The sequence below is a fragment of the Eleutherodactylus coqui genome, chromosome 5, assembly GCF_035609145.1.
Source record: "Eleutherodactylus coqui strain aEleCoq1 chromosome 5, aEleCoq1.hap1, whole genome shotgun sequence".
Taxonomy (NCBI): Eukaryota; Metazoa; Chordata; class Amphibia; order Anura; family Eleutherodactylidae; genus Eleutherodactylus; species Eleutherodactylus coqui.
This window is the reverse complement of record NC_089841.1, coordinates 224,618,412-224,632,988: the sequence shown is the minus strand read 5'-3', so window position 1 is coordinate 224,632,988 and position 14,577 is coordinate 224,618,412. Positions and strand designations below refer to the sequence as shown.

The following is a 14,577-nucleotide window of genomic DNA, read 5'->3' as shown; positions in this document are numbered from 1 at the left end:
GCAGTGGTTCCTAAATAAGTATCATCAACTTTTTTAAAGTCTTCTATGTGTAACTCTGGGTGTAATTACATACACTGTAAGTCAAGTATTTACAGCTCTGTTCGCATTGTCATCATGTCTTCCCTTTATAACGGAGCTGTGACAACAACATTGGATTCGTCTGACTGCTTTGACATATAATGGGGTTTATCTATCCACTGGAAAGCTGGAAGGCCAGCTTAACCCCTTGAGTGGCGGGTTTCCTACCACCCTGTCGTGCCCACCAGGGCAGGTTTTTTAAAATGGTCTAATCATTGAATCATTGATCACATTCCAGGGGTCTGATGGTGACAGCCCTTTACATGCTGCAGTGACAGCCCTTTACATGCTGCAGTCACATAGACTGCAGCATGTAAAGGGTTAACACAGCAGAGATCGGAGGTTTTCTCTGATCTCTGCTGTAAGAGCTGGTACCTAGCTGTCCTCTGACAGCCAAGCACCAAGCTCTCCCTGCCACAGAGACCATCGGCTTGCTTCTGACAAGCCGATGGTCTCTATGGCAACCTGTAAACAAAGCAGGAGATTGCCGGCATATCGGCAATATCTTCTACTGGTTTTTCAAAGACCCTGCTTTGTTCTCTGTGGGTCTGTGCAGGCAGAGCACACTGTCACAGCTTGTGGCATTGTGCTCTGCAGCTCCCATAGTGATACATAGCCTGAAAATCTTCCGGGCTATGTCGCTATGAGCAGTGGAGCTCGTCCCGGAAAATTTCCGGGCGTGCCACTCAAGGGGTTAAGGCGACCCTCCTGGCCTGGACAAGCAAAGATGGCCGAACCGCTTCTACCTAATGCACACTGTGGTAGTCTAAGACATTATATGCTACTCTGACTTGCCAGTATTACTCATGTGGGCAGCACTGGTTAATCAAAGCAGGTGTAGTGTCTTAGGGTGAATGCACACGGGCAGATGTGAATTGTGGAATCCGGAGCAGACGACTGCCTCTGGATTCCGCAGCAAATACCAACCATAGCATGCAATTGTGGTTTCCACCCACGGATGAAAAATCGCAGCATGCTCCATTTTCCTGCAGATTCTGCACGGACGGCTTCCATTGAAGTTAATAGAAGCTGTCTGACCTGTGGCCCGTTCACAATTGACAGTGCAAACGGGCAAAAGCAGGAGTTTTGGAAAAAGAAAATCTGCACTGCGCATGTCCATTGGCGAGCCGTGCGGACCATCTGCAGTACAGAAAGAAAAAAATGAAAGTAGGTATCCACAGACGCCGCTGCTGCCACGGCCAGATTCCGCATACGTAATCTGACCCGCCTGCGTGCATGCGGCCTTACACTAATGAAGTATACTATTGCACAGTGTGAGCTAGTCCGGGAAGCTTTGTTTCTCCAGGCCTCGGGCAGTCGCTTTAAGATTGTGGCAATTGAACATCAGTTGCTTCCATAAATGTTAACATTGACAGCGTCAGTCTTATGCCATTTTTTGGCATATTTAATATAATATAACCTTTATGAGTGTATCCTTGCACTGGAAGGGTCATAGTCAACAAAGGAAATTCCTCTTCAAAGAACGGCGTTTCCATATTTTCCTACTAACAGCGATGACCTGTACAATAGGACGGAGAGGAAAGGCATTCAAGGTTGTCTTTAGTAAATTAAACATAGAAAGGAAGTTTATCAACATGGAAGAAAATGTAACCTTTCTATTTATCCAAATAGCGCCGGACCTTATTTTTGTAACGTTCACATAAGTGTCCGCACAGCAGTTTCCGTTTATTCGGCAAGGGTTACACCGAGCTTCCTGATTATTGTGCGCTAACCTCTTCTAGTCTCTATGAAATGTCATGTTTTCTGCATGATGATCGTATTTATTACTTCACAGCACTAAATGATAACTTATGTTTAACAGTAAAAGACCCAAGACCATTTCTATAGATGAAAATATGGAGCCAAGTCCAACTGGAGACTTCTATCCTTCTCCAAATTCACCAGCAGCCGGGAGTCGGACATGGCATGACAGAGACCAAGGTACAAAGATGCTTTTTTAATTAAAGCTTTTAAAAGGTTCTGTCTGGCTTCCCCCCCCCCAAAAAAATGGACACATATATCCAGCTGTGCAATTAAAGAGCTATAGGATGGAAGCAAGCTGGTATACAGTTGCAAAAGAAAGTGAACCCTTTGGAATTGCCTGGATTTCTGCACTGATTGCTAATAGAAATGCGATTTCATTGTTGAATAAGTCACAATTAAAGACAAACACCATATAACTAAGCTAATAACATACAAACAGTTGTACCATTTGTGTCTTTTATTGAGCATGTTGAATAAACATCCGCACTGCAGGGAGAAAAGTAAGTGAACCCTTGATTTTAATGACTTCTAGGTCCGCCTTTTATAACAATCACGTCCACAAAATGTTTCTGTAGCTGCAGATAAGATTTGCACAACCTTGTGGAGGAATTATGGATCATTCCTGCCTGCAAGTGTTTTTCAGTTCATCATCATTTCTGGGGTGCTTTGTGTGCACAGCCTGTTTTAGGTTATGCCACAGCACCTTAATAGGATTAGGGTGCGGACTCTGATTTGGCCATTTGAAAAAACAAATCTGCTTTTTCAACCACTTTTTAGTTGATTCACTTCTGTGCTTTGGGCCATTGTCTTGTTGCATTATCCAAAGTCTCTTCAGTTTGAGGGCATGGACTGCTGCCCTTACATTCTCCTGGAAAGTGTTTTGATACACCTTAGAATTCATTGTTTCCGCAATGATCACAAGTTTTTGTGGTCTCCTGTTTAATGTGAATGGAGGTGAGCAGGCCAGATAGATCCTCGCCTGTCTCTGTTCACTTAAATGACTGTATGCACAGGAGCTATGGTCAGGCCGTGCGGGGGCATAGCTATTGTCTCAAGGGCCCGTGTGCAAAAGTTTATCTTGAGGCCTCCAACTTCTCTTAACGCAGAGGCGTAACTTGAAGCTCCTGGGCTCCAATGCAAAACCTGTAACCGGGCCCCCAACTATAATGCTTTATTCATAGTTTTGGGCTCCCTATATGGAGAACAGAGGACTTATGGGCCCGGGTGCAGCCGCATTCTCTATAGTTACGCCAGTGGTCGTGCGGCATTCTGTGGGACGGCTGTTGGACCCATAAGTCATCCTGTGTAAAGGGACTTTTACAATTTAGTTCTTTCTCGCCTCCTTCAACATTGATCATTGTTCTCTTGCAATGATCTTAGCCCACTCCTAGTGAGAGTAGCAATAGTCCGAGTATATATTTTACTTAACCGTGGATTGATGTACACCCAGGTCTTTAACAATGCTTTTGTGCCATTTTCCTGCCTTATGTGTCTCTGTGACATGTCCTATGAAAGTTGTGTGTATTGACGCATGGTTCACACTAATCAATCTTTCCTGACAAGAATACATTTGTCAGTAACCAAGCCTTGTGCATCTTTTTGTTAATGGTAAAGCATCTTTGAAACCCGCACTTTCAGTCTCATCTCTTTTTGTCAAATAACTCTTGGGAAAGTCATTAACAGAGAGGTTCACTTACTTTTTCTCCTTACACTAGATATTTACTCAGTGTGCCCAATTATGTATATAGTATAGCTAGATTGTGTTTGTCTAGAATTTTAACTTTGATAACAATCAGATCACATTTTATTACTAATTAATGCAAAAATTCAGGAATCTTAAAAGGGTTCACTTACTTTATCACTTAATGTATATTATCAATTTACACATGTAACAGTTTGATCACGTTCATTATTTCAGAAGGGTCTTTGATCCAGAGATTTATTCTGGCTGTAAGATTTGAAGTCGGGAAGGAATTGTTTTTCCCTGAAATGAGGAAAATTGTGTTCTACTTTATGGGAGTTTTTTGCCTTCCTCTGGATCAACATTGCAAGATAATAGGCTGAACAGCCTATTACATAGCATGTTACTATGACTAGGATTTTGTCATGACCCTTTTTTCATATTTGTATGGCATTTTACTTGCAGTGGGTGTTGTGAAAAGTAAGGAAGAAAAAAAGCATTGTGACTAACCAGTCGATGGACTTTATTCATTTCTTTATTAGCCATCATTTCATTAAAAATGATGCACATTTTGGTAATGATTCATTTAGATCAATTGCTGAAGAGCAGAAAAAAAAAAAAACATTGCAAAAAAGAAAAATAAGTGTGAATCTAGGCCTATTTACTATTAGCTCCTGGTGCCAGGGACCTATGGACAACTGCTTTGCATGTAACATCCCTATTCGGAGCTAACTGCAATACAATCACATGGGCAGGTCCCCCATTGGGGTAAAACATAAGGAAGTTTAATAGAATGTTAAAAATATTAAAAAATAATGTACATAAAAACCCCTTTCTTCTTCGTTATGTAAAAGAATTGAAAGGGAACGAGTCATAATTTTTACATCTATTAACCCTTTCCAATCCACTGTCTGACGTCTTCAGACATTCTGATTGAAGGCTGTACAGCTCCGATGTCGGAAAACATCCGGCAGGGTATTCTTACTGTATATTGCTGGCCACTGTGTTGTCGGGGGCTTCTCCAGCATGTACCATACCGCAGTACTGGCTCTAGCCAGCAGACGGCACCATTGTATAATGCCAAAAAGAGAAAGCCCCCTAGGAAACCCTTAATCCAAAATGGGATTGCAAAGGGTTAAACCCTCTATACCATTTAATAGGTGATAAAATGGGCATTAATCTAGGTAGTTTTCTAACCATGTAGGTCTTGGCATACCTGTAAAATCAATGGTTTAAATGTTCCAACACCGCATGCAAATGATGGGTGATTGGTCCGGTGGGTTTGCCGGGCCATTAGCGGTGGGCTGTTGTGACCATCTCAGGAGTCCTGCATGCCTCCCCAAAAACCGCCCTACTCCATGCATGTCATCGTGCTGCAAGCAATGTGATTGGCGCATGCACAGTTTATTTCATGAAGCTGTTCAGATCAGGAGACAAACAAACAGCGCGTGCACCGATTACGGGATTCTGGCTAGTGTACGAAATGTAGACGATGTGACAACTAGAGTGGGGAAGTGTTTGGGGAAGAACGCAGGCCCCCTAAGATGGTCAGGCCACCCCACCAGACCGATCATGGTTAGCAAACAACTTGTGTAAATGCCCGTGGTATAGACAGATTAATAGGTGTAAAAATGGTGACAGGTTTCCTTTAAACAATAAAACCTTTCTTTTTTTGTTAACCCTTTCTCCCCAAAAAATAGATTAAAAAAAAAAAAAAAAACTATCAAAAAGTCATATATATCGTAAAATGCCACCAAAGAAATCTACAGCTCTTTGTAGAGAAGACGAGCCTTTACACGACTCTATCATTCTTGGCTTTCCATTTACATATTGTGTCAATTTAGACGGAATGCCTTTTCCTGGTGTTTTTGCTTCTACAGTAGGCAGACACTTTATGGGAGTCATTAGCTGACAGATACTTCCCTGTCGTAATTGTTTCTGTCTGCTTCCTCTCGGAGATGCCTGAAGATTGCTAACACTTCACACTTCTCCGTGGAGTTCACTAATTAATATTTGATCAAACATATTGTTTTCCTAAAACCAATAATTTGTTAGACAGCACGGAGAAAGACAGCGTAAGGAAAGTGATTGTACGTCTCTCAGTAACGCTCCCTCTTTATGGCACTAATGACACCATTAAACTAATTTCTCAGCTTTAATAGGTTCCTTTTTCCTAGACGTTATTTAATTGTTTTATCCATTTAATATTATCATAGCGGGGTTAGGCCTTGCATAACAATAATGTTTTAAGTACTTCAACTTTCCAACCTTGCCAGTGGGATGAAGGATTTCACTAAATCAACAAGCAAGTACCCAGCAAGTTTAGATGAAACATGTCCAATTTATATTATTTAGTGTTATCAATGCCTGTGCCTATGTGCATTGGTGTATGAGATATGAGAAAGATATTAGATGCATAGATGGAGAGGTATTGGATGGATGTTGGATAGACAGTCTCTCCTACACACGCTGATTGACAGCTCTTCCTGCTCCAGCCTATACTGCTTTTAGATAGGACTTAATCCACTCTATCAGATTTCTGCTCTATTCCCTGCATGTATAAATGTAGATTTTCATGCAGAATTTTTTGCATTTTTAGGGTGTTTTTTTCCTCCCTTATGCGGCCGTGATAATCAAGGTTGCGTAACGGGACAAGGGAAAACCACTGATTTCAATAGGCTTTCAGTGTTTTCGTTTTTTGTATCGGGATTCTCGGCAGCTAATTGTACGCCTGAGAAAAGATAGGATCTGCCCTATCTTTCCTGCATGTAGTCAATACTATGAACGCGACAGATCGGGCAGCACCTGTCTTCCCGCGGTTATTTTCAAACTCCTGCGCTCTGACCAGAGTTTGAAAAGCTGATTGATTAGGCACAACTACCCTCCTGCCGCCGAGCGTAGTTGTGCCTACACTCGTCTGAATCCGCCCTTAGGTGGAAATATTCTGGATGTGGGAAAGCTTCCTAAGTCCTCATTCACACAGGTATATTTCCGCTTTGTTACATGCACATTTTTGTTACGCATGTAATGTGGCCAGCATCGAAAATTGCCCATTAAAGTCAATGGGATGACATAAATAGATACGCAGTGAATATGCATGATATATGGCTTCACTGTGTATTTACACGTGAAGGAAGGAGGCAAATGCAGTGAATATGTGTCCAAAAAAAACGCCAGAGGCACCAAATATGCAGCGTTTTCACAGACCAAAACTGCATATATTTACTGCGTATTTCACAGACCGAAAATGCATATGCCCATGTTAATGAGCCCTAAGGGCCCTTTTACACAGAGTCATAGGCATTCAGATTGGAGAAATCTGAGTGATAATCATTCAGTGTAAATGCCTGCTTGATACAAGCGACGGATGCTCATTCATTCACTTATCACTTTGTCGTTAAGATCGTGCAGGCATTAAAATCAAATGATGATCGGCCTGTGTGAACAGGCAGTCGTTCATCTGCCTGTTCATTGTAAATGGAGGTGGATGGGCTGTAATGATCTTCAGTGAGCTTCACCTCCATTCACTGAGCAATGATCACTCTTGTGTATCACTGGGGTGACTGTTCCATGTAAAGGGCCCTAAGAATGTACTAGTGCCAAGTTGAGCGTACTTAATCACGGGCCAACTATTGGCTAAAATAATCACTCAAACTAGTATAAAAGCAGGATCCTACAAGATACTGAGCAAGAAATATCCCAGTAGTTGCTTCGAAACAAAGCGACTAGTAAGCGACTTCTCACTAAGTTTAAATATTTAGTTGTGTATTTTTGAATGACTGTTTAGTGTGAATGGAGGTGGAAGAGATCCACGGCAGGCTCCACCTCCATTCACCGAACAACTTTCATTACTATGTCTAAATGCAGTCGTCCCATGTACAAGTACCCTAAGTTTTTTTCTACTATTTTTATGCAAACTTTGAATTAATTAATTAAATTGTTTCCCTTAAATCAAAATTTTAACCTTAGCATAAATTATATATGTATCAATAACTACATTCCGGATAGGGAGATAGATAGATATGAGATAGATAGATAGATAGATAGATATGAGATAGATAGATAGATATGAGGTAGATAGATAGATATGAGGTAGATAGATAGATATGAGAGAGAGAGATAGATATGAGAGAGAGATAGATAGATATGAGAGAGAGAGAGAGAGAGATATGAGAGAGAGAGATAGCTAGATATGAGAGAGATATAGATAGATAGATAGATAGATAGATAGATATAGATAGATATCAGATAAATAGATGAGATAGATTTGAGATGGAGAGATAGATATGAGATAGTTAAATATGAGAGAAAGATATGAGAGAGAGAGAGATATAGATAGATATGAGAGAGAGAGAGAGAGAGAGATAAGAGCGATAGATAGATATGAGAGATAGATAGATAGATATGAGAGATAGATAGATATGAGAGAGAGATAGATATGAGATAGATAGATATGAGAGAAAGATATGAGAGAGAGATAGATAGATAGATATAAGAGAGATAGATAGATATGAGATAGATAAATATGAGAGAAAGATATGAGAGAGAGATAGATATGAGGGAGAGAGAGATATAGATAGATAGGAGAGAGAGAGAGATAGATATAAGAGCGATAGATAGATATGAGAGATAGATAGATAGATAGATAGATATGAGAGAGAGATAGATATGAGATAGATAGATAGATATGAGATAGATAGATAGATATGAGATAGATAGATATGAGATAGATAGATATAGATATGAGAAAGAGATATGAGAGATAGATAGATATGAGAGAAAGATATGAGAGAGAGAGAGAGAGATAGATAGATATGAGAGAGAGGGAGATAGATAGATAGATATAAGAGAGATAGATAGATAGATATGAGATAGATAAATATGAGAGAAAGATATGAGAGAGATAGATAGATATGAGGGAGAGAGAGATATAGATAGATATGAGAGATAGATAGATAGATAGATAGATATAAGAGCGATAGATAGATATGAGAGATAGATAGATAGATATGAGAGATAGATAGATATGAGAGAGAGATAGATATGAGATAGATAGATATGAGAGATAGATAGATAGATAGATAGATAGATAGATAGATAGATAGATATGAGAGAGAGATAGATAGATAGATAGATAGATAGATAGATATAAGAGAGATAGATAGATATGAGAGATAGATAGATAGATATGAGAGATAGATAGATAGATAGATATGAGAGATAGATAGATAGGAGAAAGAGATAGATATGAGATAGATAGATAGATATTAGATAGATAGATAGATAGATATGAGATAGATAGATATAGATATGAGATAGATAGATAGATAGATATGAGAAAGAGATATGAGAGATAGAGAGATAGATAGATATGAGAGATAGATAGATATGAGAGAGATAGATAGATAGATATGAGATAGATATAGATAGATAGATATGAGATAGATAAATAGAAAGATATGAGAGAGAGAGAGATAGATAGAAAGATATGAGAGAGATAGATATGAGAGAGATAGATAGATAGATATGAGAGGGAGAGATAGATAGATATGAGAGAAAGAGATATATAGATATGAGATAGATAGATATAGATAGATAGATATGAGATAGATAGATAGAAAGATATGGGAGAGATAGAAAGATACGAGAGAGAGAGAGATAGATATGAGAGAGATAGATAGATATGAGATAGATATAGATAGATAGATATGAGATAGATATGAGATAGATGAGATAGATAGATAGATAGAAAGATATGAGAGAGAGATAGATAGATATGAGAGAGAGATAGATAGATAGATAGATATGAGAGAGAGATATGAGAGAGATAGATATGAGATAGATATGAGAGAGAGAAATAGAGAGATATGAGAGAGAGAGAGAGATAGAAATTTTATATAAAGAGTAAAATTTTGATTATTTTCAGGTCAGATCACCTGTGAAAATAACATCATTTAGTATATGTATAATTTACTATTTAGTTATTAGATTACATCCATTGATAGTTTTTTACATTATTTATCTTAAAGTACCTACAGCATGCATAAACAATGAAAACAAGCAAATACAATAAACTTAATAAAACAAGACAATATTAAAAAAAATGCAGAAGGCGAGAGGGTCCTGCTCAGGAGAGTGTGCGGTCTACTAGAGAAAGATGCAAAGAGCATGAACTGATAATTGACTATGTATATTTAAGAACTACTCTTGGGTCAGGATTAGGCTTGTGTGATCAGTGGATCTGTGAGGAGGCTGAATGACTATTGACCATTGTTTCCTCCTCTCTGCTTTGGGGTTGCCTACATTTTCATGATGTATTCTAACACTTACCAGTAGGGCAATACTAGCAGTTGACCTCTTTTTCTCTTTTAATTGACGTTTACATATATAATAAACGTAGAAGGATATAGTAAAATAGATATGCAAAATTACATCTGTGATAGAACGAAGTCTAATTTTGAGGAGATTGCCTTAGGCAGCTCTAACATCTCTGTGGCGGTACATCAGGAGGTGGAGGAAGCGGGAGACCAGAGGATGTCTGTTAGAGCTTAGTCACACTAGTGTGACCATGCATGACCATCTTTATGAAACTTGAAATGAAGCATTGTAGTCAGCAATGCTTTACTGTATAAGGCCGCCTGCACACGGCAGAGCCGGATTTCGCATGCGGGAGCCTGCAGCGGAGCCCAACCCGGACAGCAGCAGCGTCCTGTCCGTTCTGACCACGTTCTGATAGGCTGACCACGGGCGCTCTGGGTCACATTAGTCCCATGCCATAATTGCATCACTTGTTTTATCTTTTTTTTTAAGTTAGATAACCCCTTTAACCTCCCGAATAGGGTAAAGACAATCAAGCAAACCGTTGCCAATGCCACTGGAGAAACCAGATTTGGCATTACATTTAGTGTCACATTTGAAGGAGCCTTTCCACTTTATATAAGGCTTAGCCATTGTATAATGGAAAGTTTTTCAACTTTCCAACATATTTTGTAATTTTCATTATCTCTACAGAAACATTCTTCTGTACATGCAGAGACTAAAAACTTGCCTGATCTTGCCCAGCTCATTAAAGGTATCAGAGCTCTCATGGCCCGCAGTTATGTCAGTTATAAATGCTCATGGCATGTTTTCAGCTTATGGATGTAAACAAGAAAGTTTCAAGACTATGATATCAAGTAAATGGCCAATATTTAAACACAACGACGGGTTAATGAGGGTCCATGCACCATTATTGTGGCATAAGAAAGTCACATATTTTTGTGCCGGTTGTACTTGTACAAAAATCTATGACTTTTTAGCCCAACCCTTTTCCACCCATTTCTTTTTAAAAGTAGGTGGGGCTTAAGTAGAGGGGCAAGGCTGCTTGCAACCCAATAGATTCAATACAATTTACACCCAAAATTTGTAGTTTGTAGTGCATGAATGGCCAAAGACGCGCCTCTTATTACTTTTGGAATATTGTCCTCCAGTGGACTTCAGATTAAAGGCGGTTTCCAAATCTTTAAACCGGATGATCTATCCAGAGAATAGGCCATTAATACCTGATTGGCGATGGCCAATTTGCTGGACCAGTTGTCCCCTTGTACAGAAAACGATAACTCCATACATTGTGCAAGGGCCTAATAAAGTGAATGGGAGCTGTGCCTGCAATACCTCGCCGTTCCACTGCACAGTGCACGGAACTGTCTACTTCCTGTTCCCTACAGGGTGACAGGTGATCCAGTGAACACTAAACAGACAGTGTTTTAAGACCTTGAAAACCACTTTAAGGTCAGTATATGAAACACTGGTATTACTAAATTCCCTCCATAGTATATTAACCCTTTCAGGGCTGTAAATGATTTAATCAAATTTATGGGTAGTTGACAACTAGGGAACAAATCTGCCCCTTGGTCCTCAAGGGGTTTAACAATATAAGAAAGTTATTTGCTTTCAGTATGCAGATGTTAAACTTTATTCACATAAAACTGGAAAGCCACAAGGCAGTCAATGCAAAGAAGTAACGAATCTAGGTTCTATATAAGGTTAAGAGATGTTCTACTACTAGGCCACAATCCATTTGTTATATTTTGAACCCTTATTTGGTACATAAATCATTTTAAAATGTGCTTTAGAATTGCATGTATAAGCAGATCTGAGCATCGGTCCCCTTTTATATTCCGATTTACTGCAGTTTCTCTAATTACATAAAATCAGCCAAGTCTGTAAAGCTTAAAAGTACTTTAACTCCACTGCATTAACAAATCAATTGTAATTGACTTTTTAAGCTATTAGCATGATCATCCTACCTGCTTATGGATGGAAAAAAGCCTCATGAAATATAGAAAGAAGTTGATTGAATAAATTATCCAGGATGACAGATGGCTAACTCCTAGAATTTTTGTTGTTGCATTTCTTTATCTGCCAAACTCAGGAAATGTTAATGAGTAAACTTTACAGACCAAAAAATGCGCTCCGTGGCAGAGCTTCTTCTCTAAACTTTCTCCACTCCATCGGGCTTCTCATTTTCTTCCCCTGCAACTTGCACACTTGCCACCAGGGCAGATTATAGAAACTCTATAGAGTTTTACGGAATCTAAGGGCTCTTTCAAACAGCCGGCAACATGCGGACCCTGCGCCTGGATTGCCAACCGGCCGTAAACTCCTGGACAGTTCGTAAAAATTAACCACTTTTTTCCGGTGTCCATAAAAAAAACACGGAAAGCCTTGTGCAGGTTATCATGATTCTAATTAGCATCATTTTACAGTTCACACGGCTGTTGATGAGTTCATATCAGTATTCTCAGCTATAGACACTTATCAATTACAGTGATGGCTTATTATAGTTTTACAATGTGTCTGTCTGTCGTTCTACTAGATGTAAATTTAAAAAGCATGGCTGATTTTTTCCAGAAACCGCCCAACATCTGTCCACGGGTTGTGTCTTCTATTGGAACTCAGCACCATTGAGGTGAACAGAACTTCGCTGTAATACCACACTCATGGACAAGTATGGCGCTGTTTTTGGATGAACATAGCCACGTTTTTCTAATCTAGTTCAACCCCTTCAGGTTATTTTAGAACCTTTTGATGGTCTGAGTACAGTTCTGTAGACCCCTGGGGGAGTCTTCATTCATAAAGATATATGAATAGTCCATGCGAAAGTATTTAGCCTGATGGGAGGATGGCTTCCTCACTTTCCTCTCATAGAAGCGGATCTGGTATATTACCATTAGGCATATAGCTCTGTCATGAACCATTTAAATGCTGCATTCTCAATGAAGCCTGCATAGATTGCTATTATTAAATTAAATGGGCGTTTTAATCAACATGCAGCGTTATTTTTGCTGTCAAAATGACAAAACTCCAGCTTACACCATTGTAAGTTAATAGGGTCTACCGGGAGCCATTGGTATCCGTCTTACTTTAGATCAGCAGAATGGTTTTGCAGTCTATCATAGATGGAAGCGTAGATGAAGATGTGAACAAGGACTTAGCCCTCCGCCACACAGGCGTTTGCAGAACGCAGCATTTTTCCATGCTGCGTTTACTGCAGATTCAGCCCGGTTCCAGCAGCGCTGGCATTCTTTATGCCAGCATTTTGGCTGCGTTTCCAGCGCAGCTGAAAATGCAGTCAAGGGTGCTAAAAAAAAAATCAATACTCACCTAGCAGCAGCCTAGCAGCGGATCCGCTAGTCTCTGCCGATGCTCCGGGCTTCCCCTGCACTGACAGATTATCTATTGCTGTAAGTGAGGTTTAAGAACCCCGCCTCCAGCAATAGATTGCTGTGATTGCTTCTCGGTGCTGGCTCGATGCCCAATCACAGCCATTCATTGACTGTCTCAGCCAATCAGAGCTTGCCGGCTCTGATTGGTTGAGACAGTCAATGAATGGCTGTGATTGGGCATCGAGACAGCGCCAAGAACCAATCACGCAATCTATTGCTGAAGGGGTTTTCAAACTTAATATTCTGTGTGTTTTTAACATAAATAAGTGAAATAAGGAGAGTTAAATGTGGGAGGAGTCATAATTATCATTCATAAGACTCTTTGCATCAATATTTCTGCCATCTATATCATACAATTCACAGGCAGGAACTGTTCATTCATTAACTGGAGGGCTCTCGCTGAGCGCTGAGGTGTTATTGGCTCCAGCCCCTGTGTCCTCCTTTAAACTGGGAGGGGCTACAGCTGTAAACAGAGACTAAAGCAGAGGACTGAGCATTGGCGCAGGACACAGCAGAAGCAGGAGAGGCGGATATATCCCTATTTGGTAGTTTATTGCATGGGGCAGGGGTTGTCCCGAGATCTTACAATTCAGACAGCGCCCTTAAGTTTTCCATTTTAATAAGTATCCCACTTAGATCATTAAGAAATGATGAATACTTAGTAAGGTCTATCTTGTAAATGTTTAATGCTTGTCTGCTACAAATAGACACGGGTTGAACACAGTATAAGGAAACTGTCTTGTGGGGAACAAGAATAGATCAACTAGTTCTGCTATTTATTATCCAGAAACCGTATGGTTATTCTTATTCGCTGAGACTTGAACTTTGGAGCCCCTAAAATGTCTGTGTTTGTTTTTAATATTTCAATAATTTCATGTTAATCCCTTGTGATACATTTTTAGACTTTGTGTGTCCCTCGGGATTGCCTGCCTTTGACCTTGTGTCACTCAATAACTCAGCCCACTCATCTCTTGCTTAAAGTATTGCATGTAGAAAAGAACAAGAAAATCTCTTAAATGGCAAAAGACTACGACTGGAAAATATGCAGATGTTTCCGAAGATCAGAAAAGCCCTTTTTCGAAATATTTTTTTTTTTCAACATCAGATATAAACAACCGGTGGTATTTACACTATTGTTGGTGAACCACAAATTGCAGCACAAACAGACCACCTGCCTCCTTTTATCTGGGATCTGGTATGAAAGTAATTCAGAAAGGGATTTCCAAAGAAATCATACATGCACCTTACACCAGTTTGTCATGGGGACAAAGTATATTTAAACTTAGTGCACCATAGTCAAAGTACTTGGTGAAAGAGAGGAGACACAAATTAGATATTAGAAAAAAC

The 14,577-nt window shown here is 39.6% G+C and overlaps 1 protein-coding gene across 4 annotated transcripts in view; it reads left to right on the top strand.

The window, feature by feature from the left end:
* NFIB (nuclear factor I B) overlaps nt 1–14,577 on the top strand; it is a 201,085-nt gene that overhangs the window by 118,480 nt on the left and 68,028 nt on the right. For all 4 annotated transcript variants that reach the window (XM_066604273.1, XM_066604272.1, XM_066604274.1 and 1 more), the window contains exon 6: nt 1,901–2,019. In XM_066604273.1, coding sequence (XP_066460370.1) covers nt 1,901–2,019 — 119 coding nt within the window. The remainder of the gene's footprint in view (nt 1–1,900; nt 2,020–14,577) is intronic.